At 41.0% G+C, this 27308-nt stretch overlaps 1 protein-coding gene across 3 annotated transcripts; it reads left to right on the top strand.

Annotated features, from left to right (window-relative positions):
- The first annotated feature begins 808 nt into the window (after positions 1–808).
- Positions 809–27232, top strand: gtf3c1 (general transcription factor IIIC subunit 1). Of its 3 annotated transcripts, none has more exons than XM_029456251.1 (40): positions 809–1278; positions 1796–2005; positions 2199–2375; positions 2487–2630; positions 3127–3223; positions 3296–3419; positions 4392–4571; positions 5425–5540; positions 6482–6534; positions 6621–6976; positions 7126–7194; positions 8275–8405; positions 8492–8616; positions 8710–8863; positions 9246–9349; positions 9532–9659; positions 9808–10146; positions 10858–11003; positions 11600–11697; positions 11780–11876; positions 12902–13085; positions 13187–13283; positions 13655–13787; positions 13866–13953; positions 14433–14491; positions 15167–15275; positions 15390–15532; positions 15885–16027; positions 16095–16179; positions 16635–16750; positions 16845–16904; positions 16985–17078; positions 17771–17943; positions 21867–22817; positions 23497–23636; positions 24082–24186; positions 24267–24565; positions 25111–25649; positions 25738–25924; positions 26701–27232. In XM_029456251.1, the coding sequence occupies exons 1-40, from the start codon at positions 1058–1060 to the stop codon at positions 26911–26913; spliced, it is 6987 nt and encodes a 2328-aa protein (XP_029312111.1). In that variant the 5' UTR covers positions 809–1057; the 3' UTR covers positions 26914–27232. The 3 variants fall into 3 exon arrangements, with proteins under 3 accessions (XP_029312111.1, XP_029312023.1, XP_029312201.1); XM_029456163.1 differs by having other exon boundaries at positions 8272–8405; XM_029456341.1 differs by lacking the exon at positions 7126–7194 and having other exon boundaries at positions 8272–8405.
- Positions 27233–27308: the final 76 nt, after the last annotated feature.

The following is a 27308-nucleotide window of genomic DNA, read 5'->3' as shown; positions in this document are numbered from 1 at the left end:
TTTTTTTTATCATATTTGCGGGAAAAAGGTATCTTCTTTGTCTCTTCAATGACATAAAATAATCCTTTTTTGGATATAATTTCTTTATTATAGAAAAACAAATGCAGAAGACATAATTGATATCAATCAATGACAAAAAATTTAATAAAAACAATAAATACAAACATAATTCCAGGATACAATACATATACAAAGCCAGAGGACAATATTAACTTAAACAAATACTTTTAAGGGAGGTTCACAAATTCATTGTCACGATAGCTTTTTCCTTTTTAGAGGACAACAAGTTTTCATGTATTGCTTCGTTTCATTTTCTGACAAAACAATCTAAACACAAGGAACCATGCTAGACGTTTCTGAGCTTTGAATCAAATCACACAGTCTTCATCAGCGGTATGATACAGTTGAAAGCTTTATCGATATGAGATTTTACTAAAAGAATGATTAGGTTAATAATGTAATATTAATTGATTATATTGCCATTACATTTATTGAAACCAAACAAAACATTCTCCCGGCATAAAGTGAAATCAGTCAATATTATCAATAATAAATCTATTTAAGTCATTCAATAGTCTTTTATAATGGGAACAATTTACAATTTACATTGATATTCTTTTTTAATTTGACAAGATAATGATTAGCTGGGTAATATCTGTGTATACATTTAAAGGAGACTTCCCTTATTGTATTAGTCAATAAATACTCAGGGTAAATTACAAATATTACTTGAACTCCACCTTGTGGATAAAGTTTTTCTGAAAAGACGTAACTTCAACGTGAGGTCAAAGTTGAAATATGACGTAAGCACGTAAACAGAGACAATAGTTGGACAACGTACGCCAGTTGAAGGAAGCAGTTTGTAAACAAGTTGGTCTCAATCTTTTAGAGTATATTGGCATAGTTATATGACCCAAAAATAACTTCAGTATGCGAATAATTTATTTTAACATCCGGTGAGTTTATGGAACGAGGAACGGCCACACAAGCTGCTAGTTAGCTAGTTGTTGTTAAGCTAGCATGTTAGCTAACTGACAGCGTTAGCCCAGTCGGTAGCATGGATCCGTTAGGTATAGTTGTGGATGAAGTGGCTTTGGAGGGACTGGACGGAATAACTATCCCCTCTCTGTGGATACGACTGGAAGATAGAAAGCCTGCCTTTCGCCTCAAGCTCGACGACTGCACCAAGGAGCTCATCTGGAAGTCAATCATCAGCAACACCGACCTGAAGGTGTATCAAGTCCCGAAGGAGAGAGATGATGTGGTGCTGTTTGACAGGTGAGTTTATCCTTCTGCTTATAATGAAAGGCTCAACACAATTTATGGTCATTTTGGAGTGTGTGTGTGTGTGTGTGTGTGTGTGTGTGTGTGTGTGTGTGTGTGTGTGTGTGTGTGTGTGTGTGTGTGTGTTTGTTGTTGTTGTTGTTGTACTTCCATAAAGTTAGGGACTTGCAATAAACCGATTAAGAGAGGGCTTTATCTCCCAACATCACTAATGCTTGTGTGGCTGAATGGGAGCAAATCCCTGTAGCCGGATTAAAAAGTCTTGTGGGAAACGTTTGTTTTTTTTGTACTATTTTTCATAAACTTAAATCTGCAGCCCTAGGAACCGGAACCGGAACATTATAGGTGTTTAATAAATATATTATTTTTCTTTATTAAAAGAGTTCCAATGTAAGTTTAAGAAAGACATTGAGTACTTTGTGGGATATTTCGCTTAATCCACTCGACTCTTTATTGACTGTTGACTGCCCTGATGTAGATTTTGTGTTTTCAAGCGTGTGTGTGTTTTCAGGTTTAAAGACATCGACCCAGAAACAGGCATTGAAACAACACAGAGGTTTTCTGACACACGGAAAGACGTCTACCCGGTCCACATTATTCTAGAAAACAAGAATGGGATACAGGGCTCGTGTGCATTCTTCAAAGAGAGGACAGACATCACTAAGCTTGTCTGCTCCAAGTCCCTCACCCCATTACTCAACTTGCAGGAGGCTTTGGAACGGTTAGTAGAGTTTGTTTGATTGTAAATGTATTCAACATATATTCACTTTTTTTTTTTTTACTTCAAAACTAAGACATACAAATATCTTAGATTAAACCACAAAAGTTATTAGTTTATTAACATTTTAGAAAAGTTTAGTGGAACTGTACATTTGTCTCATTTCCTCCCTTCTTTCTAACCTGTACCTCCTCAGATATGGCCGAAAGCTTGTTGTCGTGGCATCTCAGCCGCTGAGATTCAGAACCCTGATCGGTATGGAAAGCGATCCTGACTTGAAACTGAACGACGACTCTTACTGTGTGCTGGAACGAGTTGGCCGAGCTCGATGGCAAGGAGAGCTGCAAAGGGATCTGCACGGATGCTCTTTCAAGTACACGTTCAACTAATTCAGCACGGTGTCGTTGCTGCTCCGTGTTTACTCTGCGTTACAAGCTGCGGTTTAGATGTTCACTGTGTAACGGCAAGTGTTGTGTTTCAACAGGATCGATGCTCGGAAGCTGCACTACATGAGGAAGTCTCTTGTTAAACATGGACTCATCAGCATGCAGTCTCACGTCACACGAGTGAACTCAGGACAACAGCAGCACTCCATTCTTCTGCTGCTCAAACGCTTCCATGTAAACAGGTCCGTTTATGGTCAAGCACTTTGATCCAGACTGAAATATCTCAAAAATAATAAGATGGATTGCAATCAAAGTTTGTACAGACATCCACATGTCCCAGCACCACCGTGGGGTTAACATTTGTGGTGAAATATCTCTAAAAGTATTGGATGGATTGCCATGAAGTTTGGTTCAGACATAATGTCCCCTGAGGATCAATTCTAATAACTTTGGTGCACCCATAACTCTTCATTAGGCGCTACCATCTGGTTAAAATGTCAATGTATTCAATACTTTAGTTTATAATCAAATACCTGCAAAACTAATAGTAATCATACAGACATGAGCATTTATTTAAAATCAAATGTATACTGCGTTTTATCTTCTTTACATATTCAGTGTTCATTCAAATAAAAGTCTTTCCATGATTTAGGAGCACCTTTAGTCTGTAGCCTCTGTCACTCCCTGTCTTTGTTTCTCTCTCGGAGAAGCGCCACTTAACGCCCTCTGCTCTTTCAGGAGGGCTAAGTATGACATACTGATGGAGTACGTGTCCAACCTTCTCCAGCAGTCACCTGGGCAGTTTGCCACTCTGATCACATTCAAAGAACAGCTGGTGAGTATCTCTGTGGGTGCATGTGTGTGTTCATCTTTCTGTCTGTGGTAATAACTGTGTGTGTTCCTGCAGAATGTGGATGAACGTACTTCTAAGCGTGTATTTCAATACATGCGAGCCGCTAAGTTGGTTGAGTATTGTCAGTACCCCCTGGAGGACTTGGATCCCTCTGCCGGGCCCTGCACCAACAAAAAAGGTAACGTGCCGCCGAAGCTCCGGTACATATGAGCACAACACGATGGTGTCTGTGTTCATTGCACACATCTGTTTGATAACAATATCACAATATCAGAAGTACATTTAAAGCCCAGTTTGCAAATTGCATTTTTGTCTTTCGTTCACTGCCGTTGTATTATTGCCGTAAATATTTAGATGTAATGGATTCAGCTTTAATGATTGACGCTAATGACAGTGTATTGAAACTAGAAACATTTTCTTAATATTTAAGTTAGAATAAATAGATAAAATCCCCAAAACATAAGGGGTCATTTATTATTATTGTTATCATGTTATGATTTACTGGGAGACAAACGTACTGAATATTAATTAAGACAATATGTTGTGTGTAGGGATGAAACTAACAAACCCCGAGCCCAATATCACATCTTCAAATTGTTTGCTTCGTCCAAAATCCAAAGATATTTAATATACTAACATTTAAAACAAAGAGAAACACATTTGCAAAATGAAACCTGTGTTTTTTTATCCTCACATTTATGCTTAAAAAATTACTTAAATTATTAACTTTATGAAAAATGTTTTGTCATTTGACTATTATTAATAAGATAATAGTTTATTAATCTCTCTGCACAATGGTATATTTTTAATGTGCAGTAAAAACAAAAAGTATGTTTTTCCTAGCCGTCTAATATGAGATAAAAAATAATAATTTTTCATAAAGTCCCAAAAGTATTTGCAGAAATAAAAATCAGTTATGGGAATACTTTAAAAATAATGTGATGAAATGTATTCATTCTTTGATATGAAAATAGTATTATTTCAAGAGTCACTTACTAGCTTATGAAAGAGCCGATAAGTTGACTTAAAGTTAAGATTTATTATTTAGTTTTTCAATCAAAGAGACATTCTTATAATTTAGCGGTGATTATATTCAGCTTTATTCGCCACGTGCCTAACAAATGCACTTCATCATCTTTTTGTTTTCCAGGGAATAAAGTGCTTGTGCGCTGTTTGAGATTACTAAAGCCGTACACAAAGAAGGGCGTCACTGATGATGACGATGATGAGGACGAAGACGAAGAAGATTACACTGGAGCGAGAGAAAGACCTCTCCCTCCAGAGGGGCGAATCATGGAGAGCGATGTCCTGTCGCAGTCCTATAACATTGGTAGGTTTGATCTCGCTCCTCATTTATGAAACAGATTTCAGGGGTAATATTCTGGCAATATTCTCATGTTGTATCGGGCTCTCCACTGCAGCCCCGAAGTATTTGGACTCATTTTCTTTAGTGTTGGCTCTGTTCTCCAGGGCATTTGAATTTAAATGGAATAGCGACTTAAGGAAAAGTCCTTACTTTCAGCTTTCAGGATGTTTTGGGACGTTCACATCTGCTTTGGTGAACATTAAGGGACTCGTAGCCTCTCTATTAGCCCTCTTTCTGACATGCATTTCTTAAATAAATGTGATTTTAAATCTTTACATGGTGGTCTCATGTCTAAATTAAATCCCAAGTCTCTTTTGAGTCATAATGGCAGTTTATTAGGTCAGACTTAGTAAAGTTCCCAAAACACTTACAACAGGTACAGGTCTCACATCAACCTAAGGTTAAATACACACAGAGAGATTTCACATTGCATCTGTGTTCCAGCGTCTTACAAGAAGTCTAATAACAGTTACATTGCACATATTTTTAAACCTATTTTATTTTTAGTATTTTAAAAATATTTGTATTTTCTTTTTAATTATTGATATTTATTAATTAATATTCATATTTGCTATTATATTTTTTTCCTAATCTCCATTTATGTGTCTTGTTTATGCAGCAATGCACTAAAGCAAATGCTTTGTACAAAAATGTGTCACTTATGCACCGAAAATGCACACAGACTTTAATTGTTTAGGTATTTATATTACTGAGGATCTGTTTCAAGCAACAACATACCACATGTTAATTAACAAACCCTTAATTGCAAATTCCTCTATTATGAATTCTTGCCTGTCTCTTTGTTGTTGTAATGCAGTATTATCTAGTGGTGCAAAGGGAATCCCCCAGCGCGGTGTCGCGTCTAGGATGAATGCCGGAAAGCTGGAAGCTCGTATGCTCTGCCGAAGGCTGGAGAGGGATGGTGCGATTAAGGTAAGATCCGACCTTAAGATCTTAATACAAAATTAATTTGCTCCCTAAAACTTCTTCCTTTCAACAGCTGCTTGCAAACACGATGAAGTCTAAATCACTGAAGTCTTTTAGGCAGTGAATGTGCAGTTTAACAGATTGGAAAACTGTCTTACATAATGGGAAGTTAGTTTGTGAATGTAATCATGTCGCCAAAAAACTCCAATTGTCCGATGAGTTGGGACTTCCTGCCTACGTGACCTCCAGCCTCAGAGGTCAGCCACCGTAAAGAAAAGCCTTTCTCTTTGAAACGCTGTGAAGAACACCAAATCTGATTGGATCAATGAACATTTGTTTGATTGTTGATTTGTTTGTTTGAGTGGAAAATGATGTTTGTTTGCTTTTGTAACTTGTTTTGTGGGAAGTATGGGCAATGGACATGCAACAGTAACATTTTAATCTTGGATAAGGCTGCAGATGCTAATGTGCTTAGTGACCAGTTCTGTCATACTGCCTTCAGTTTTGCATTTTTAGCCGTGCTAGCAGCAGGCAGGGCAATGTTAGTCCACCTCTGTACTCCTGACTGAAATATCTCAGCAGCTATTAGATGGATTGTCATGAAATGTTGTATATTTTGACATTCATGGTCTGCAGCGGATGAATCCTAATGACTTTTGTGATCACCTGATTAGTGCCATCAGCAGGTCATAGTTGTTATTATATGACGTACATCAGTGTAGAAATGGGATTTTGTAAAGTGTTTTTCTCCTCCATAGATGAGGTGGACAACGTTTATGAAACACTCTTGACAACAAAACCAAAGTACTTCATACAAAAACTGAGCATTTTAAGTAATGTAGTATTTATTTCAGGGGTATTTTATTACATATTTTTTGCTGCATTTTAGAGGTGTTTCCTTTTTTGTTTCACTCATTTTAATGTGTGTGATGTCTTTCACCCTGCAGGGATTCATGGAGGACGAGGGTCGGCAGAGGACTACAAAATACATCAGCCATAAGTGTGTATCTATGAACAAGTGTAGATTTGTTTTAATTCTTACTTTAACACCACTTCATATTAACTACTATTGTTTTCTCTTGACAGGTGTGTTGGTGTGAGTAATCAACTGCAACTGTTTGCTAAGGAGCAGGAACGGAAGAAGCTTCTCTACTCTTCCGCACCACAGATGTCAGATGCTGCACCGCCGACCCCTAAAACACCAACGACCTCAAAGTCGAAAAAACAAAGCGCCAAATCTCCAGCAGCAAAGAAGGTTCAGAAAGCAGGTGGAGGTAGAAACAAAGATGCAAAGGAGGCCGGGCAGACGTCTGGTGATGGAGAGGTGAATTCAGCAGATGGAGGCTCGGATGGAGAGGGAGGTGAAGCGGGAGAGAAAAGCAGTGTGAAGACTAATCAGACACAACCTGAGATCCCCACCGTACAACTTACACCAGCTGAAAGTAAGAAGTCTTTGCACATTTCACAACTGATAATATCTAAATACTTAAACAACAGAAAAGGAAACCTAAATTCACATCTTTATTGGCATCAAAGACAGTTACAGCTCGTTTTCGTGGTCGCACTTCTTTTCATTTCTGTCATCACTCAGGTGAAACCCCAGCCTGCAGCAAATCAATGACCAGTGTAGCTCCTGACTCAGTGTCCACGTCCAGAGCAGGTAATCTTCTGAAATGGGCCCCAACACATCTCACTTCACCTACACCTGTCTTGCTGTCCACAGTGCAAATGAGCTCATCTTAAACCTGAAAGAACTCCTTAGGATTGCCACATTGGGGCAGTGGAAAGTGTCCGTAAAGACCACATTATCTGACATATCGGCACCTTTTAAGTCGGTATGCTATACTTATTTAGATATCCAGCAGATACGGTGCAACGTTAGCATTTACTTGAAGCCATGCCTCTGTCCATCTGATGAATGTAAATACAATATTTACTCTGCTAAAGGAAATATTCGGCTCTTGAGCTTCTAAATGCTCCACTATGTTCACCATCGAGTCGCTAACTTTAGTCTGTCTGCTGTTTGCTGCAGGGCAGGTAACAGAGTACAGTGACTACGGCTACACTGTGTCAAAACACGGCTGATCAGAGCAGTGAGAGGGAACCGAAACAGTAAAGTGGCAGGCTTTAAAACAAAAACCAAATGAGCTGAAAGACACTAAAACGATCCGTAGAGCAGAAAGGCTCTGCAGAGCCATTGTCAATATAAAAACATTCATCATTGCTGTTTGAGATCCGTCTGCCGCTGAGTGCCGCTCCTCTTTATGATTTACAAGATAAATACATTTTACATAGCAATGTTCCTGAAGTTTGGCCTCTTTTGAGCTACGACCATAATTTAATATTTTACTTATTCATCTCTTTATCTAATCATATCGTGAACATATTCTCTTATTGAGATATCCTGGATGTCGTGGCTAATTTGTGCCAAAATCTGCCACAGTATGAAGTTGTTAATACTTGAGAATATATATTTTTATACAATTTTTAACTTTCTAAAGATTGAGTTTGAAGACCTCAGTAAATGCAGGTAAGTGTTGATATTAAGATAATGCTGTTTATGTATTATTATTAATCCATATCATCGCTCCTACTTGGTCCTCTTTTGTCGTTTGTGTTAATAAGTGTTAGATATTGTGATTTCTTCAGAATGAAGATATTTTCCCATGACTGATTATACGTTTGTTTTCCTTTGTTCTGTTCAATCATATTTAATTCAGACTTTCTCTTCTATCAGAAGAAGCTCGAGTTGAGGACGAAGAATCCAACTCGAATCCTGGCTCCGCGTCTCCTCAGAGTGAGGCGTTGAATGCAGACGATTACTCGGAGGACAACAACGTTGTGGAGGTTAAAGATGTTTGGAAGCTGCAGGTCAGTCTGATGGATTGGTCTTCTCTGTTTTGTACCAGCTGTTTGAGATGAGTGATGAAAGTAACAGTTCAATCCACCTCCTTCAGGGCCCGACCCGTAAGAAATCCAAATATGCTATGGGGAAGTCTCATGAGACGTACCGCCTGTTGAGGAGGAAGAACCTGATAGTTGAGTCGGTCCGCAGCTTAAAGATCATCGAGGGTCTCTTCCCGTCAGTTTGTCTCCAAAGTTATCAGTTAATTTCAATGTATTTGATCTCGCAGTAAGTGCACAGTAAAATGCAAACATGCTGTCTTTCCTCCAGGCTGCAGAAGATAATTAACGATGAAGAAAAGCAGGATGGAATCAGCTCAAAGTGCTGCAGGAAAACTATTTTACGTCTCGTCGACAATCTGTCCAGAGAAGGCTTACTGAAGGTTTACAAGACCACCGTCATACAGGATGGGATCACCAAGAAGGTAAACGCACACATCACACCTTAAAGGTTACTTCTATTTCCAAGCCTGTAGTCATTTGGAAGTTGTTCATTTTCATTTATTTAATTTGTAAGGACAACGCACATTAATCAACATCAAACAGGAAACTGCAAAACATTAGCACTGCGTCAACAATATTGAATATTCAGTACATGTAGCCATGCAAGAAAGCAACATGCCACTCTGACGCAGGCAAACGTGCAGCAATAAACAATAAAAACAACAATCATAATGGAGATCTTGATTAAAAATGTTTAAAGACAATGTATGCAGCACATGCACACAAATTAGAAGACTAGAAAGTATCTTTAGTTAATAGTTGACATCCCCTCCCCCCCTCTGTCGGATGTTCTTCCTCCCGCAGGTAGAGATGGTCGTTCATCCGTCCGTTCAGCCCAACGATGACATAGTGACCCGAGTCATTGACCAGGTCCGCTTCAGAATCTCCAGTTCTTACACGGCTGTACGGTAAGACAAAAACAAAATACGTCAGTAAGGAATAGAGTCTGATTTAACTGTCTGACTCCTTTTTAACATTTACTCAATCCTGACTTAGAATGAGTCTGTAGTACAGAGCAGGAACACGTCTCATCTCGTTCCTTGATGAAGCCTCTGTTCAGCTTTATTTTGTCTTCCCGTCCGTCCCTCAGTCTGCAGCACGCTGAGGAGAAAGCCAAAGAACAAGGCATAGGGTCTGACGACGTGACCGGCGACTCTCCGAAATCCCAAAAGAGAGAGAAGAAGAGAAGTAAAGCCGACGAGTTCAAGCCCACGACAGGTTCTGTTTCACTGCTTATTAAATGAGTGGATACTGTGGTCGCCATGTTGTTAGGAAGTTCTTCTTCAGGAGGTTTTGCCACAAATCCTCTAAATGTGTTGCATTATTTATTTGTTCTTTGTCTTCTCTATGTGTCCGATGTTCATAGTTCGGGGATTGGGGAAGACTTTTGGCTTCCAGCCTAAGATGCATCGTATGCGTCTTGTTCATAACTTCCTCTGGTACCTGATCTACGGGCACCCGGGCAATCAAAACTCCTCTGACTCCAAATCAAGCAGTGAGACGCCGGCAGAGAAGAAGAGCTCAGATCCGGATGCCAAACAAATGAAAGACTCCACAAACGGGCAAACGCAGCCATCTGAAAAGGCTGCCTCCGGCTCTGTGGACCCACCAACCGCAGACTCTGCTTGTGTGATATCATCGGGTGATGAAGAGGAGGAGCTGAAGGAAACATCAACACCTGGTCCCTCTCAGTCTGACTTTAAAGGTGTGTGGGGATTCTCCTGTAGTAAAACATTTGTGTCTATTATGAATAAGCCGTCCGTTTAGTTTCTTAATGACGTTTACATTCACAAAGTCGTGTAGTTTATTCCGAAAAAGACTATATTCCTACTAAACTGTGGACTTGTGAGGACTTGTTGGAGTCCTCCGTCTTTTATTCATTGAACCACCTTCTTGAAAAGGTTGCCGTTGCAATATCCCAAAACCTGTTGACATCAAAGTCTTTCAAAGTCTTTCAAAGTCTTTCAAAGTCTTTCAAAGTGTTTAAAGGTAGGAGTGTTTCTCCGTCTGACCAGAAAGCTTGGCTTTTTCTTTTGAGCATGCAGCTCTAGTGTGTGTTGAACGCACAGAGCTGGCCGTAAACAGGCGAGTGTTGCAAACGGCAGTAAGATTGAGATGAACGCTCTTAAAACATCCTAATATCGGCCGACTCGTATGTCTTAATCGGAAAATGCTACATTCAAAATAAGGTCTAATTTTTGTGACTCATCAAATTCTTAATAATAGTGAAAGTGTGTATACCTTATTTATATATACCTATACTTCACCGGTGCATGATTTCTGCATACTGTTATTTATAGTGAATATATGCACATTTTACTTGTTTTTAATAATTTGGACAACATTTCTCTTTCTAGGTAAGTTTTATAAACCGTTTCCCATCTAACCACCTTCATCGTCTCCCTGTCTCTGATAGCGTATACTGAGGAAGAGTCATGGAAGAAATTCATTCCTCCTGTCCGTGTACACAAGGAGTTCGGCAGCGGCTGGGCGATGGTCGGCGACCTGCTCCTCTGTCTGCCTCTCTCCATCTTCATCCAGGTCATACAGATCAATTATAAGGTGAGAAAACACTTTCATTTTTATTTTTTATATGTTCTGCAATTCACCCGAGGTCTTTAGTCTCTGAAGAGGTTCGTCTTCAACCAAAGAAAGTCTCTGAAAGTCAACAGTCAGGCCAATTGATTTCTTTGGGATGTCGTCACCTGAACTAGTTCAATTTAAGAAGTCTGTGACGCCATCGCGAGCGTTTTTATAAATACATTTGCTCTAATCGTAAGGAAAGAGAGCATCCTAATGGAAATCATTTCTTCCTGGTGTAAAGGAAGTAGCCTGTCCTACAACCAGGTTAAACTAATGCAACAGTGAGTCCCGCTATGAATCGTGAAGGCTTTAATGTTCAGTGTTAATGTTAACGTTGGAGGCTGTAGTTTGTGGTGCTGTTGAATTGTATTGGTTTATTCTAAGAGGTGATTCTCGTATGGAGTATAGTCATTGATATACTGGATTCTAAGTATATAGGTGAAGCTAATAAACTGAATATAGATTCAATTATGTGTCGTAAAATAGTTGATGGCCTATTTGTTATAGTGCATCTTGCAACACATGAGGAAAGATACATGCAGGACATGAAAACACATGTTGCCTTGTGTCCGCAGGTGGAAGGGCTGGAGGAATATCTCAACGACCCTGTGAAGCAACACCATCTCATCAGTGCGCTGCCCGCCAGAATGAGAAGACAGCTGCTTTACAAACGGTGACTTTCTCCCTCTTGCTCTCTCTGTAACGCATCGTAGCGATGAATTCTAATTTGAGTATGTTTGCGTTCTTTATATCAGGAGATACATCTTCTCCTTTCATGAGAACCTGCAGAAGATGGTCTACATGGGTCTGCTGCAGTTTGGGCCGGTGGAGAAGTTCAAGGAGAAAGACCAGGTGCACAGAAAGACTGCTGCTCTGATTCACTCATTAAACACATCGTTTAATTAGCTTGTTATTAATCGTTTCATTCAGAGAGACACAGAGCGGCATGATGTTAGAACAGAGGGGCAGAAGAGAAATATTTGAGTTTGGTGGTAAATTAAGGAATGCAGAATATATATAAGTATTTACAGCCTGAATGTTTGTTATTACACGTTGTATTCCTCCTGAGCAGCTATACACACGTACAAGCAGTTTAGCAAAGTTTAAACTGTAACAAATCTATCTAAAAACAAAACTACAAAGATTATAAACCCAAAGGTTTATTTTTTGTTAGACTCAAGGAATCTATTTCAGCTTCACATTCTTTACTTGTGAAAAATAATTTAACCAAACAATTAGCCAATGTGACTCATAATAATAATAATAAAGATTTTGGTAATGCTTTCTATGATGCCCATGTCTATAATGCATTATTAATATACTTATAATGCATAATAATCTGCTGATAGCACTTTATAATTATAGTTATAAGCACACATAAATATTCAGAATGCTTTGAAAACATCATGAGACATTATTAAGCATTTTATAATGACAATAACAATAAGAAATGTGACCAGCAATTCTGTTTTATGTATTATAATACTTATTATTATTATTATGATGACGATATTTGACCTAGTCGTAAAATGTTTTATACTGTGTTATGATTATCGTTATAAAGCTAAATGTGCTATAAGCAGATTATAATGCATTATAAGTACGTTTATATTGCATTATAAATTATCACTTTGTAATAAAGAATGACATTTTCAAAATGTGTAAGTTCCCTCACACACACACACACACACACACACACACACGCATAAAAAACAAAAAACAGGGGCTTCAACACAATTTCCAGTAAAAGCACATGGCCTATCTATCTCTATGAAACTCATTCATAGCTATATTTACAAAGCATTAATGTCACATGAGAGGTTCTTTACTTGGTCAATGTGTCTCATATTGTCTTCTCCATATCTGCACTCATGCAGGTGTTTGTGTACCTGAGGCGTAACGCCACCATCGTTGACACCACCAACGCTGAGCCTCACTACTGGCTGGTCACAGAGTCCTCGGACAAACCCTTCGAGCAGCGGCAGTACTCGTTCAACACTGTTGAAGACGTAGAAAACTACTGGTTCGACCTGATGTGTGTCTGCCTCAATACTCCACTGGGTAAGATGAATCTCTGGCAACCACATGGAAAAGTATGATTTTTTTTTAATACTTTTTTTAAGACGTGCCCTTCTCCCTTTTTGTTTGCATTTTGTTTTTAGGGGTAATCCGCAATAAGAGAAATGCTACAGAGGAAGAACACAATCCTTCCTTTGTGCATGAACGCAACGTGTTTGTGGGACTGGCCTACCTGCTGAAGTAAGTGGAGAAGGATTTGTCTGTAAGGTAAAGCACGGTTATTTATAGAGCACTTTATGAGGCAATATGAATATTATTAAGGCAATTCAGAGTGCTTTAAGTAAATAATAACATAAGACACATAACTAGGATTTTAAAAGGAGTAAAACATGTATGACGCTAAAGACTTGGAGAGTCTGGAGATTTCTGTTTAAGGTACCTTGAAAGTGCTTGAATTTTACTTTTTAAAAAGCTGTACGAACCCTGGAGACAAAGATGTTTCACTTTTACAAAAAACAAGTAAGAGCAAGACAAATACAGTTCATCACCAGTGTGTTACAGTAGTACTGATGTGTGTACGTATTTACACACACACACACACACACACACAGGGGGAATCGACAAGTGTGTGACGACGGCTCGATACCAGGAGACGGTAAAGGAGCAGGAGGGCTGGACTCTGAATTCTTTGCTCATCTTAAACGCAACTGGCTGTGGACCAATCACCTCCTCTCGGTCAGAACGGTATGTCAGCGTATGAACGTGCATGTAGACATATATTGAAAGCGGCCTAATGTTTGTGCACTTGTTTTTCTTTTTTAGACCGCAACTGGTTTAGAGGCAAAGGAGAATAAAGTCCGACTGAAGAGCCTCTTGAGTAAAAATGCTCTCAGGATTGCACTTAAAGCTGGTGAGTTGTGGACGAAGCTTTCACAGCGCTGTGCTACAAGTGCATTTAAATTCATCATTAACAATCAAACGGGTGAAAGGATCTCGGTAAACAATAAAAGTCTCAGTCGCTGCTTTTTTTAATGTCTAAGTCAGTTTTGTGGTTTTACCATCGGATGTGTTGAGACTTTAACTATACTTATATTACCTGAGCAATTACTCAGCTGTGCAATGCTCTCATCACCTTGGCATTATTACTGTTTCAAGCAATATTATTATTTTCAGCATTAATGTAATTATTAATATTATTACACTACTGTATATATTGTAATATACATATTGTTTACACATTTTTACTTTTCTACGTTTTATATAAATATTTATTTATTTTATTTTAATCTATAATGGACTGTTATGAAATCCAACCCCCCCCTCGTCTGCTGTCACAAAGCTCCTGTTGAATACTGAATAATATATTTCTTGTTCTCCTGCGTGTAACAGGAGGATCTACGACACCGCGTTATGTGACTGCCAAGCGTCCACTGGTAGAAACTGTTGAGGTATTATTGTTGTATTCTCTTTATACACACCTAACCTCCACTTTATTAGGTACACCCAGTTTAATATAACAGACCTGCAATAAATCCTGAAGATTATAATAACGCTCAGGTTTTGTTGAAACTGTTGATTCAGCTGTGTGATCATTTTGGAGGATGTATTTATGTATGTATAAGTTATTTATCCCACTCTCATTGATATGAATGGGGTGGACAAAATAATAGAAACACCTGTTTTGGACTGCGCTAGTTTTATCTCTAATAAACTTGCTGTAAGTTTGTGTTAAATCTTACTTTAATATATCAGACACACAACACCTACTCACAACCTATGGTTTTGTTCTCTGGTTTGTATTATGCTCTGTAGGCTCCTTGTTAATATGTTGATATTAATCCATCACAGATGACAATGTCGACGTAATTGGATTCTTTTCAAAATACTTAATTCACAGTAAAACCACAGACGCAAATACTCATTTTCATGTCTCCACTATGACCAGCGCTGCACCGTAATGAGCGCAGAACATTATAAGAAGTCACTCACATGTCTTATCTTAGCATAGCGTCAGTAATGGAGAGTGATGCACTTAAATCTCCGATGTCTGCGACGTCTTGTTTAACTTTGCAGCCGAGAGTTCAGGCTACAAACCAAACAAACTGTTGTGTGTTTGTCACCAGATGGATGTTGAGCCTGCTTCCAGAAACCAGCAGGTGGTCGGAGGAAAGAAACAGAAGAGGAAGAGAACTAAAAAGGAAGTTGTCAAGGCTCCACGCAAGAAGAAGAAGGGTACAATATGAGCCTAAATGTCTTGCATGTGACTGATGGGCTCAAGACTGAACACAGCTGACAGATTGTGTTTTTTGTGTTTCTTTGTGTGTTTGTTATTTGCCTTTTTTAAAGAGCCAAAGAAACGCACCCCGGCCCACGACGAGGCGGACCACCGAGCTTTGAAAATGATGACCAGACAGAGAGTGTACTGGTCTGTACAGGAGGACTCTCTGATGATGCTCTGCAGTGTGGCCTCACACCTGCTCAACAGCAAGGTACACACACACACACACACACACACATACATATATGAAGTAGTGTTGTCGAAAACAGTGTATCCCAACCTTCTTCACCTGTTTATAATAATATGTATAAAAAGACAAAGTGTAAACTATGTGAAATGTGTTGCTCATAGTGATGAAGCCGCAGAGAATCGACTAAAGCTGCAGCTTCCAAAAATGCCACTAAAACTATTTTTAAAAACTGTTACTGATTTATAAATGTTTTGAACGTACAATAATCGTGCAACATCTGGATGAACATAAACAATTATCGCCTTGTCTTAAGTTGTGAACACTTTGTACTCATTGAAGCCAAACATTACAGCGTATTGTTGATGTGTTGCAGTTAAAAAGGCCCTTCGTACCTTACTGTGTGGTAAGAGACCTGCTCCACGCAGAGTTTGAGATATCGATGGATAAAACATCCGTCGCTGTCGGACGTCGCACACGATACATCCTCAAAAATCCTCAGACGCTGCTGAACTACAGGTAGGTACACACGATGACACGGTTATTAAACGCAAACCTGCAGCTTTATTCATTAACTGTGTTGCAGGATCTGTCTGGCTGAGGTGTATCAGGACAAACCTCTGATGAGACTGTTGGAGGGCAAGAAACCTGCCGATCCGAACAGTCCACAGGTGCGTTGTTTGTGTTTTGCTGACGTTATTGTTGCTCTGTTTTGCGTCTCTGAAAGGTGACTTATTATTATTTGGTGATATGGCCAAAATCTTCTATCCTGATAAAGGTTTTTACTATAAGAATTCAATAAATATATATGAGATAACTACATGGTAAAGCCAGTTTGTTTGTATGTAATACAAAGTATTTTCTGATTTACTTAAGAACTTTACTTAAGAACTTTTTTGGGAAATTGTGGAGGAAAAAGAAAATATATATTTTCAAATATACACCGAAAAATATTTCAGGTCAGAGTTTCTGAGAAGTTTGAGTTACTGTGTGCGTGTTATTATGAATTTAGACGTCGTAATTGTGTATCACCACATATGACATCCCCACATATGACTTTATTGAAACACGATACATTACCGCCCAGTCCGATTCATATGTAATATTTCTGCCCGTGTTGTTTTAGGATTGTGCTAAATCGTTCGCCGAGTACGCCCGGCTGCTCAGACAGAAGTTCAGCGCTGTTATTCTGAGCGCTCGTGATATGATCATGCCCGACTCAAAACTTCAGCTCTTCTCACGGTAAGAGCAGGAAGAGGAGATTTGTCGTGCTGACTTAACACCCGCAGTGATGATGTGTGTTAGCTTGTTATATAACGCTGTGTGTGTGTTACAGGTTTAAGGTCTCGGCAATAGAGAACGGAAAGCGGGTGTCATGGAAAGACGATCTGAACTGGTGAGAATTCATTTATATTTTCTTCTTCTGAATTACATTTTAATGGTTTAATTGTGTGTTTGTGTGTGTGTCCATTGCAGCACGGATGACATTCATGCCATAGTGTTACAAAACTTGATCCAGAGCACTCTGGCCATGACCAACAATCAGATGAAGTCGTCCAGATCCTTTCAGGTATCTTTGCTTTACTTCCTCTTGTTCTTCTTGTGTGGCACCTTTCATGAGCAGAACGTCACGCACAAAAATGTAAGATTTAAGATGTGTGAAATCACCATAAAATAGAGAATACATTTTAAAAAGTTCCTAAAGACACAGGGTTCATACAAAGGTTAGGAATTTGAATATACTTCTTGAGACATACTTGATTTTCAACATAATCTGGAGTTTATCCGACACAATAACTCATGTAAACCAAACATATTGTTATATTTTAAATGAAACAATCCCGCCGTCATATTTGTTTGTTCTCGAGTCTCGCATCAGACCAGAGCTTGCTAAGCGTTAAATAATCAGGAAAAATAACAGCTGCTAAAATAAACAAAATTACAATATACATTTATCGCTGTGGGTATACATTCTGTAAACTTTATTTTTCGCTATTGCATTTGTAGTAATAATTTAGATGTGATTAAAAAGGCTCTGAGTCTGGACATTTTTGGTTTAAGTACCCTGAAAAAGTGCTTGAATCTTATTCCTAAAAAGCAGTATGAACCCTGACGACGAGTCTGAACAAGAAGGTTTTGAGCTGCTTTTTTAAGGTCCAAGCTTAATTTGTCCTCGTTTCCACTCTCATTTCCTTTTACCGTTCAACACTTGCAGATACAAAACACACAAGCTTCTGATTATCCATCTGTCTTCTTTCTCAGACCTTCCACATGTACAGTAAGTACAACCAGGAGCTGCTGTGCCAAGCGTTCATACAGTGCAGGAAGAGGGGTCTGGTCAACCGACGCCGTATCAATCAGCCGTTTGGCCCCAAGAAGAACCGAGCGCTGCCCATCCTGCCCATGTCCTACCAGCTGTCCCAGTCCTACTACAGGTACACCGCCGCCTGAGGGGAGATCACTGTGAATACTCAGATTACTTTAATTTTATTTACCCAGCATGTCTCTTGAAATTAATGAGCTCCTTTACAAAACATACCTGGTCAAAATGTATCATTGTAGCGTGAAAAACACTGCTGAAATATATTATTTATTATTATTTGTTTTTTATATATTTGTAAGGAACCATTACATTCATTATTATTATTATTATTATTATTATTATTATTATTATTATTATTATTGATCATGTACTGTACATTCAATTATTGAGTGAGTTTTTAAGAGCAGTTATACATTTTATTTAGATTTCAGCATTGTGTACAGTGCAGTACCATCTCAATTAAATTTCACAATAAGAGCCCCTGCTTCTCCTAGTACTACTAAGACTCGATAAATAAATGAATATGCCATTAAATGTACCAAATATTAAAAATAAATGAAGGCATTAATTAATTGATAATTGCGATGCTATTTTTTTTACCATCCATCCATCGTCTACCGCTTATCCGGGATCGGGTCGCGGGGGCAGCAGCTCCAGTAAGGAACCCCCATCTTCCCTTCTCCGGGCCACATCCTCCAGCTCCGACTGGGGGATCCTGAGGCGTTCCCAGGCCAGTGAGGAGATATAATCTCTCCACCGAGTCCTGGGTCTTCCCCGGGGTCTCCTCCCAGCTGGAAGTGCCTGGAACACCTCCCTAGGGAGGCGCCCAGGTGGCATCCTTACTAGATGCCCGAACCACCTCAATTGGCTCCTTTCAACGTAAAGGAGCAGCGGCTCTACTCCGAGTCTCTCACGGATGGCTGAGCTTCTCACCCTATCTCTAAGGGAGACGCCAGCCACCCGTCTGAGAAAACCCATTTCGGCCGCTTGTACCCGTGATCTCGTTCTTTCGGTCATGACCCAGCCTTCATGACCATAGGTGAGGGTAGGAACGAAGATCGACCGGTATATTGAGAGCTTTGCCTTCTGGCTCAGCTCTCTTTTCGTCACAACGGTGCGGTAAAGTGACTGTAGTACCACCCCCGCTGCTCCGATTCTCCGGCCAATCTCTCGCTCCATCGTCCCCACACTCGCGAACAAGACCCCGAGGTACTTGAACTCCTTCACTTGGGGTAATGGCTCATTCCCTACCCGGAGTAGGCAATCCACCGGTTTCCTGCTGAGAGCCATGGCCTCAGATTTTGAGGTGCTGATCCTCATCCCAACCGCTTCACACTCTGCTGCGAACCGATCCAGTGACTGTTGAAGGTCACAGACCGATGATGCCATAAGGACCGCATCATCTGCAAAGAGCAGCGATGAGATCCTCAGGTCACCGAACTGCAACCCCTCTCCTCCACGACTACGCCTCGATATCCTATCCATGAAAATCACGAACAGGATTGGTGATAAAGCGCAGCCCTGTCGGAGGCCAACATTCACGGGAAACGAGTCCGCCTTACTGCCGAGTATCCGGACACAACTCTCGCTTTGGGCGTACAGGGATTGGATGGCCCTCAGAAGTGACCCCCTCACCCCATACTCCCGGAGCACCTCCCACAGTATCACCCGGGGGACCCGGTCATACGCCTTCTCCAGATCCACAAAACGCATGTAGACCGGATGGGCGTACTCCCAGGCCCCCTCCAGGATCCTTGCGAGAGTGAAGAGTTGGTCCGTTGTTTCACGACCAGGACGGAATCCGCATTGTTCCTCTTCAATCAGAGGTTCGACTACCGGCCGAACCCTCCTTTCCAGTACCTTGGAGTAGACTTTACCAGGGAGGCTGAGAAGTGTGATACCCCTGTAGTTGGCACACACTCTCTGGTCCCCCTTTTTGAATAGGGGAACCACCACCCCGGTCTGCCAACCCCTAGGCACTGTCCCAGACTTCCACGCAATGTTGACGAGGCATATCAACCAAGACAGCCCCTCAACACCCAAAGCCTTCAGCATTTCTGGACGGATCTCATCAACCCCTATGGCTTTGCCACTGTGGAGTTGTTTGACTACCGTAGTGACTTCGATCAGGGAAATTGACGATGATCCCCCATCAGCTTCCAGCTCTGCCTCTACCATAGAGGGTGTGTCAATCGGATTCAGGAGTTCCTCAAAGTGCTCCTTCCACCGGCCGATAACCTTCTCAGTCAAAGTCAGCAGGGTCCCACCCTTGCTGTACACAGCTTGGATGGTTCCTCACTTCCCCCTCCTGAGGTGCCGGATGGTTTTCCAGAAGCACCTTGGTGCCGACCGAAAGTCCTTCTCCATAGCTTCTCCGAACTTCTCCCACACCCGCTGCTTTGCCTCTGACACGGCAGAGGCTGCCGACCTTCTAGTCCTTCGGTACCCTGCAACTGTTTCCAGAGTCCTCCCGGATAAATAACCCGGAAGGACTCCTTCTTCAGTCGGACGGCTTCCCTGACCACTGGGGTCAACCACGGTGTTCGAGGGTTACTGCTCCTTGAGGCACCTAAGACCTTGAGACCACAGCTCATCACCGCAGCTTCAGCAATAGAGGTTTTGAACATCGCCCACTCAGGTTCAATGCCCCCAACCACCACAGGGATGTCTGAAAAGCTCCGCTGGAGGTGTGAGTTGAAGATCCCCACAGGGGCTTCCTCCAGACGTTCCCAGTTCACCCGCACTGCCCATTTGGGTTTACCAGGTCTGTCCAGAGTCTTCCCCCACCCCTTGATCCAACTCACCACCAGATGGTGATCAGTCGACAGCTCCGCCCCTCTCTTCACCCGAGTGTCCAAAACATGCGGCCTCAGATCAGATGGTACGATTACAAAATCGATCATTGACCTTTGGCCTAGGGTGCTCTGGTACCACGTGCACTTATGAGCATCCTTATGTTCGAACATGGTGTTTGTTATGGCCATTCCATGACTAGCACAGAAGTCCAACAACAAACGACTGTTCGGGTTTAGATCAGGGAGGCCCTTCCTCCCAATCACGCCTCTCCAGGTGTCTCCATCGTTTTCCACGTGTGCGTTGAAGTCTCCCAGCAAGACTACGGAGTCCCCTACTGGAGTCCCCTGCAGGGCTCCATTCAGGGTCTCCAAGAAGGCCGAATACTCCGAACTGCGGTTTGGGGCATAGGCACAAACAACTGTCAAAGTTTTCCCCCCCATAACCCGAAGGCGTAGGGAGGCGACCCTCTCATCCACCGGGGTAAACTCCAACGTAGCCCAGCGGTTTTTCCCATTAGTGGTGGGCCCACAGGATGGGTGGATGCCTGACCGGGCTCCGTGGCAAACCCGGCCACCAGGTGCTCGCTGTCGGGCCCTCCCTCTGGGCTTGGCTCCAGACGGGGGCCTCCGGGCGTCCTCCGGGCAGGGTCTCTCCTTTTCTTTCCCTTTTTTTCATGAAGTCGTTTTTGAACCATTCTTAGTCTGGCCCCTCGCCTGAGACCAATTTGCCTTGGGAGACCCTACCAGGAGCACTAGGCTCCAGACAACACAGCTCTCAGGTTCATAGGGACACACAAACCTCTCCACCACGATAAGGTGATGGTTCCCAGAGAGGCATATTTTTTTTACCTTTTGTATCAATTCATCTATGTATTTACTTTCCTATTTAATGTTCCTATTTATTTCAAAATATATATATATTTAAATGTTTTAATATTTAATTTTAATTTTTTTAATTTTTTTATGTATGTTTCTATTAAATTATTTCTTTCTTTCTTTTTTCCAGACTCATCATGATAATGTTTTGTCTTGTTGCATGTAACAATCACACCACGGTTCATGAGATGTGATGGAAACAAAACAACATTAATTTCCTAAAGGAACCTTTTAGCTTCTGATTCACATCTGATTCACAAACATTCTGAGTTTAATATTATATATAAGTCTTAATATTTGAATCTATCCCACACTATTTAACTGTTTGATTGCAAAGGTTTTGACCCACCTCTCTTCCTGACAGGTGTTTCTCGTGGCGTTTTCCTCACTCGCTGTGCACTGATTCCTTCCGCTTCTTGAGGAGTCTAATAAACAACGGGACGGCAGACAACAAACCCGTCACCGCGTTCTACCATGAAACCGAGAACCGGTCAGAGAACGGCGAGGAAGTGATGGAGAGAAGGACGGGGTCAGAGAGGAAGAAGAAACAAAGCAAAAGGAAAGAAGACAGAGCAACAGCAAGCAAACCAGAGGTACCACCAGGGAAGGAAGGAGAGAACGACCAAAGTAAAAAGGAAGAAGAAGAGAAGGTGACTGAGGTGAACGAGGAGATAAATCCAGAGAAGGAAGGAGAGAACCACCAAAGTAAAAAGGAAGAAGAAGAGAAGGTGACTGAGGTGAACGAGGAGATAAATCCAGAGAATGATGGAGAGAACGACCAAAGTAAAATGGAAGAAGAAGAGAAGGTGACGGAGGTGAACGAGGAGATAAATCCAGAGAAGGAAGGAGAGAACGACCAAAGTAAAATGGAAGAAGAGAAGGTGACGGAGGTGAACGAGGAGATAATTCCAGAGAAGGAAGGAGAGAACGACCAAAGTAAAATGGAAGAAGAGAAGGTGACGGAGGTGAACGAGGAGAAAACGGAGGCGACAAGCAAGACTGATGAACAGAAAAACCCAGAAGATTGCCTCACAGCTGGTTCTGGTGAAGCTCCCTCCAGCAGTGAGCAGACACACGATCATCTGCCCAAAGAAGAGCCAACAGAAGTGGCCGCTGCCTCAAACGCAGCACCCCGAGCGTCAGAGGAGCCTCCAGCCGTGTCGGACATGATGCAGTTCTCTATGGACTCTCCGGGTGGAGCCAGCGGGGTCTCGCTCAGCCTGATGTCTCTGGGACTGCTGAATGTGTACATGTCCATACCTAAACAGATGGTGGTGGTGGACAGCAACCTGGTGGACAACGATGTAGTCAAGAGGTGAGTTATAATCCGTCAGCAAACATTTATTTTATGTTAAAAATGAGTAAAAGAAGTAATAAAATGAGCAAACTGTTAATATACAAATGATCATACAATATAAATAAACAATGTAAATAAATATTACTCGTCAAAAAAGGAGTAGGAAGAAGTGTACACTTGTAGGAGCCTATCCCTTTCTCCATAACTTCATAAACCTAATATATATCATATTTACGATTTTAAAAACACTGAAGAGATGTTTCTAAGAGAACTTAAATTAAAATTAAATGTACCTGCATTGTTTGCAGAGGAGGCACGGATCTCAGAGATATTTATAACCTGTGTGTAACCCGAGATATTTCATAACCTGGACAAATATCTGCATGACTAGTTGCCACTTTGAGTAAATCAGAAAAAATGGCAAATTATTTTCTAGATTAATTGTTTAGTCAGAAAATTGTGAGAAACGTCCCAGTCCCACAATCCCAGTTTCTCAAGTGATGATGTCTTTTTAAATGTCTTGTTTAATATTGAATATTAATATTTCCCTATGAAATGTGCTGGAGTAGAAGTATAAAGTAGTTTATTAATAATACATTTTGTTTGTTTAGAGCTCAAAAGGTACCCAGAGGCACTTTACATGGTAAAAGCAATGACAGTACAAAACAATTTATAATGAATAATGTCGTCTTTTCAGTATGGCAGCTCTGGACGAAGAGGACGAAGATGATGAAGACGGCGATGAGTGTGAGGGGAGAAAGAAAATGGAGGTGAAGGCACACCAAGCGTCTCACACCAACTACCTGATGATGCGCGGATACTGCTTTCCTGGCATAGGTAGAGTTTAAACATTTCTCATTTAATCACAAGTGTCTCAGATTTATATTAAAAACAATGTAAAACCTATTTAAACAAGTTATTATTAAGCTCCATAGTTTATTTAAAGGAAAGAACCAACATATTGTATCGCAAATTTGAGTTTACATACAAATGTAGCCAAGAAAAGTTAAAAAGTCCTTTATTTACATCTGATCTTTTGTGTATTTAGATTCAGAGAAATATATGAAAAGAGAATTATGATTATTCGACTCTTCTTCTTCTGTTTTAGCTCCTTAAATGTGAATATTGTCTGCTTCTCTCTGTTTTATATAATTGTTTTGGACTGTTGCTCAATTAATTAAGTGCTTATTAAAATGTAAAGCTAGATTAATCTGTAACTAAAAATAAATAGTTGCAGCGTTATTCAGATTTTTAAAGTTGTGAAATGTTTTTTTGTTTCTAGTCAAAATCCGTAACCTCAACACTCTGGATAACATCGTGGTGGAGTCGTGTATTATGAGGTTGCAGCTGCGCGACACGCCTGCTCACCACATGTTCAGTATGGAGGGTAAGTTTCAGCGTCAGACACGTACACACACTTTCATCTGCAAAAAAAAAAAAAAATCTTTATTTCTTCTTCATTTTTAGGCTCCCCACCGCTGGACCTGACTAAATGCGGTCCTTCCCTTCTTCCCTACGTCCTCTCCTCCTCCACCCGCACCTACTCCTCCTCCTCGTCCTCTCCGCACAGCCTGAAGGAGTGTGACGGGCGTTTGGTGCAGCAGAGAGGTTACACTCCTCAGGACGTTGAAGCATGTGCTCGGCTCAGGAGGAGCTTAGATGCAGCTGGTGAGAACGGCCTGGATGTTCCTGACCTCTACAAGACTCATGTCCACCTGCAGGAGCCTCGGTGTGGACGCAGCAGGAGCCTGCAGCAGTACCTGGAGGTAAGCGCGCGTACGGCTGAGCTGCCCCACAAAACAAAACAAACCGCAGAACTGAAATATTAGTTGATGATTATTTGTCATACAAGTCATTTTTACTGTTTAATTAGCAGATGTGTGTGGCATGAAGCAGCTCGGGCAGAGCTTTGCAATTAGACCTAAATCCATTCAATGGCTGCTAATCGTAATGACAAGGGAGTGGAAATTAATCTTCACACAGTTTGCTCAAACAATGTTTTACTTCTCGCTTTAATTTTAAAAAGCCTGTTCTAAAACGTAATTATGTTAAACATCACATGTATATGGATTGTAATTAGTGTTCTATTTACTTGTAAGTACAGCATTGACTGGCTCTGAACTGTCTGTGAATGTAATTGTATGGATACGAGTGTAATTACTGTTCATGGAATGTGTTATGGATATTATGTCAGGTTGGAATAATCTACGATTGTTACAGTTTGGCGACGGGTTTAGCGAGCGATCAGTTTACTAGTTTCGTCTTCCTCTGTGTTTCTGCCTGAGCTTTAATTTTCCCTTTTTTGTTCCAGGAGTTACAAGAAGAAGGCCAGGTGATAAAAGTCGGGGGTTTGGGCCCCCGCTGGGTGCTCATGCAGCATGCTGATCCGTGGCTGTTGACTGTAAGGCAGCCGTCCAAGCAATGGTCCCAGTCACGCTCTGACAGACTCCCCTTTTTGGAGAACGATCACAACATCCCCTTCATGCGCAAGAGAGCCCGGAGAGAAGTCCGAAAGCAGACTGAGGAACCGCCGGCAAAAAAAACGGCTGTGGACAAACGAGAAGGCGAGGGATCGTCGAGTGATGTAACGGGAGAGAAACTGAATGAGGAAGAACAGCTGGATGAGCAGAAAGACGGGGCAGATGATGGAAGTGGGGACAACTTGGAAGAGGAAGGAGGGAAGCTGCTGCAGCCTGAGGAGGACAGAGAGCATGAGGCAGGACGGGAGGAGGTGGAAACTGAGGAAAGACAGGAAGAAAATAACAGAGTCAGAGCGGACAGTTTAGACGATGGAAGAGAGGAAGGAGCAGCATGCTCTCCGCCAACAACACCAGCTGATGTGGATAATGAGTAAGTGCAGACTATGACTGATTATCTTACTGCGGTTCATTTCCCCTTTCATGTGCTGTGTCATTCAAACATCCTCTGATCCACACAGTGGGAACGTGAGCTTCATCAGCCGGCCGTGGCGCATGGTTGACGGCAATCTGAACCGGCAGGTGTGTAAAGGCATGCTGGAGGCCATTAATTACCACGTCATGTACCGACCCGGACTCACGCAGCAGTCACTGGTGGAACATTACAAAGATGTGTTGCAGCCGATGGCGGTGCTGGACCTGGTGCAGGTAAACAGAAATACTCTCACATGCATGCTGTCAGCCCGCATGCTCACTCTTATTATGATTATTACTATTAGAAATATATCTGATCACTTACTTTGGGATTAATTCATTTACATGACAGTGCAGCAAAGTGACTTGAAAAGATGTCCAGCTCGCTATGAAGGTAGAGAAATTAAAAATAGAGCCTGATTTAAAAAACAAAACAGAGATTATTAAGTAGGAAAGACTCACTGTTGCTATTTCTTTTATTCTTTATTTCCACGGGGGGACTTTATGCTCCAGAATCAGAAATCCTTTATTCGTCCCAGAGCGGGGACATTTATTTATTAAGTGTTACAACAGTGCAGATGAAAGACAAAAAAAAGATTTAATTTCCAATGACCTTATTGAAGATTGTTTGTTTGTTTGGTTTTCACAAAGAAAAGATGTGTCCTATCTGTGATGAAATAAAGAAATCTTTTTTTTAAATATAATGTAAGGTAAGTATTTATTGTTGACGTGAAACTTTCACATCGTCCTATGAAAAGTTGCCAGACAAGTGAATGTGTAAAATAAGAAAGATCTGGTACATTAATCATATCAGCTGTCTCCAGTGAGTGTGTTGTCCTGTAGAACTGTAATTGACAGCATGCAAAAACATTTTTGTAACTTTTCTTTCCTGGGAAATTCAAATCAAATTGTATGTTCATAATAAAACATTAACTATTAAACAACTTACATTTTCTCCAAAACGGCACCAAGTCACAGGATCTTCTTGTTGTTCATTGTCTGTTCCTCAGGCGCTCATAGACATCGGCTGTGTGACGAAGAAAACTCTCATTAAAGCTCCTAAACCTTCACTGTTCACCCGCTCTGCGCACCCGACAAGCAGCCACACAAAAGTGACGATGGAGGAACCGGACTCCGTGTTTTATGAGCCGACCATCAGCTGCTGCCTGCGGCTCGGTCAGATGTTACCCAACGAACGTCACTGGAACTGCTGCCTACCGTGACAGTAATGATGCACCTCACCTGGTGTCACATTAGGTACATAAAACGGCTTTTGAAATTCAAGCCTAAGATGATCAGACTGTTGTGTTTAACCTAAATGATGTGATTTTACAAAATGTTTCATGGCATCAGGTTCTTTGACTTCTGGTTTTACAGAACAGGGATTTCTTTGCACATTTCTTTTATTTTTGGATTTAGTTTTTTATGTTAAATCTTTTTGTCTTATAATTAAAATGAACACAAGTTAATTATAAGACCAAAAGTCTGTGTTCCTTCTTTGTATGCTAAATAAATAATAATAAAAACATGCATTGCATTACATTCTTGACTTTGTCTTGCAGATAAGTGGCCGTGTGTAGTAGTAGAATGATCAGGGCACCACGCTGCTCAGTCTCTG

This window comes from Cottoperca gobio, chromosome 1, assembly GCF_900634415.1.
Source record: "Cottoperca gobio chromosome 1, fCotGob3.1, whole genome shotgun sequence".
NCBI classification, from domain to species: Eukaryota; Metazoa; Chordata; class Actinopteri; order Perciformes; family Bovichtidae; genus Cottoperca; species Cottoperca gobio.
Note: the sequence above shows the minus strand (reverse complement) of the source record. Positions and strands in the feature narration are given on the sequence as shown.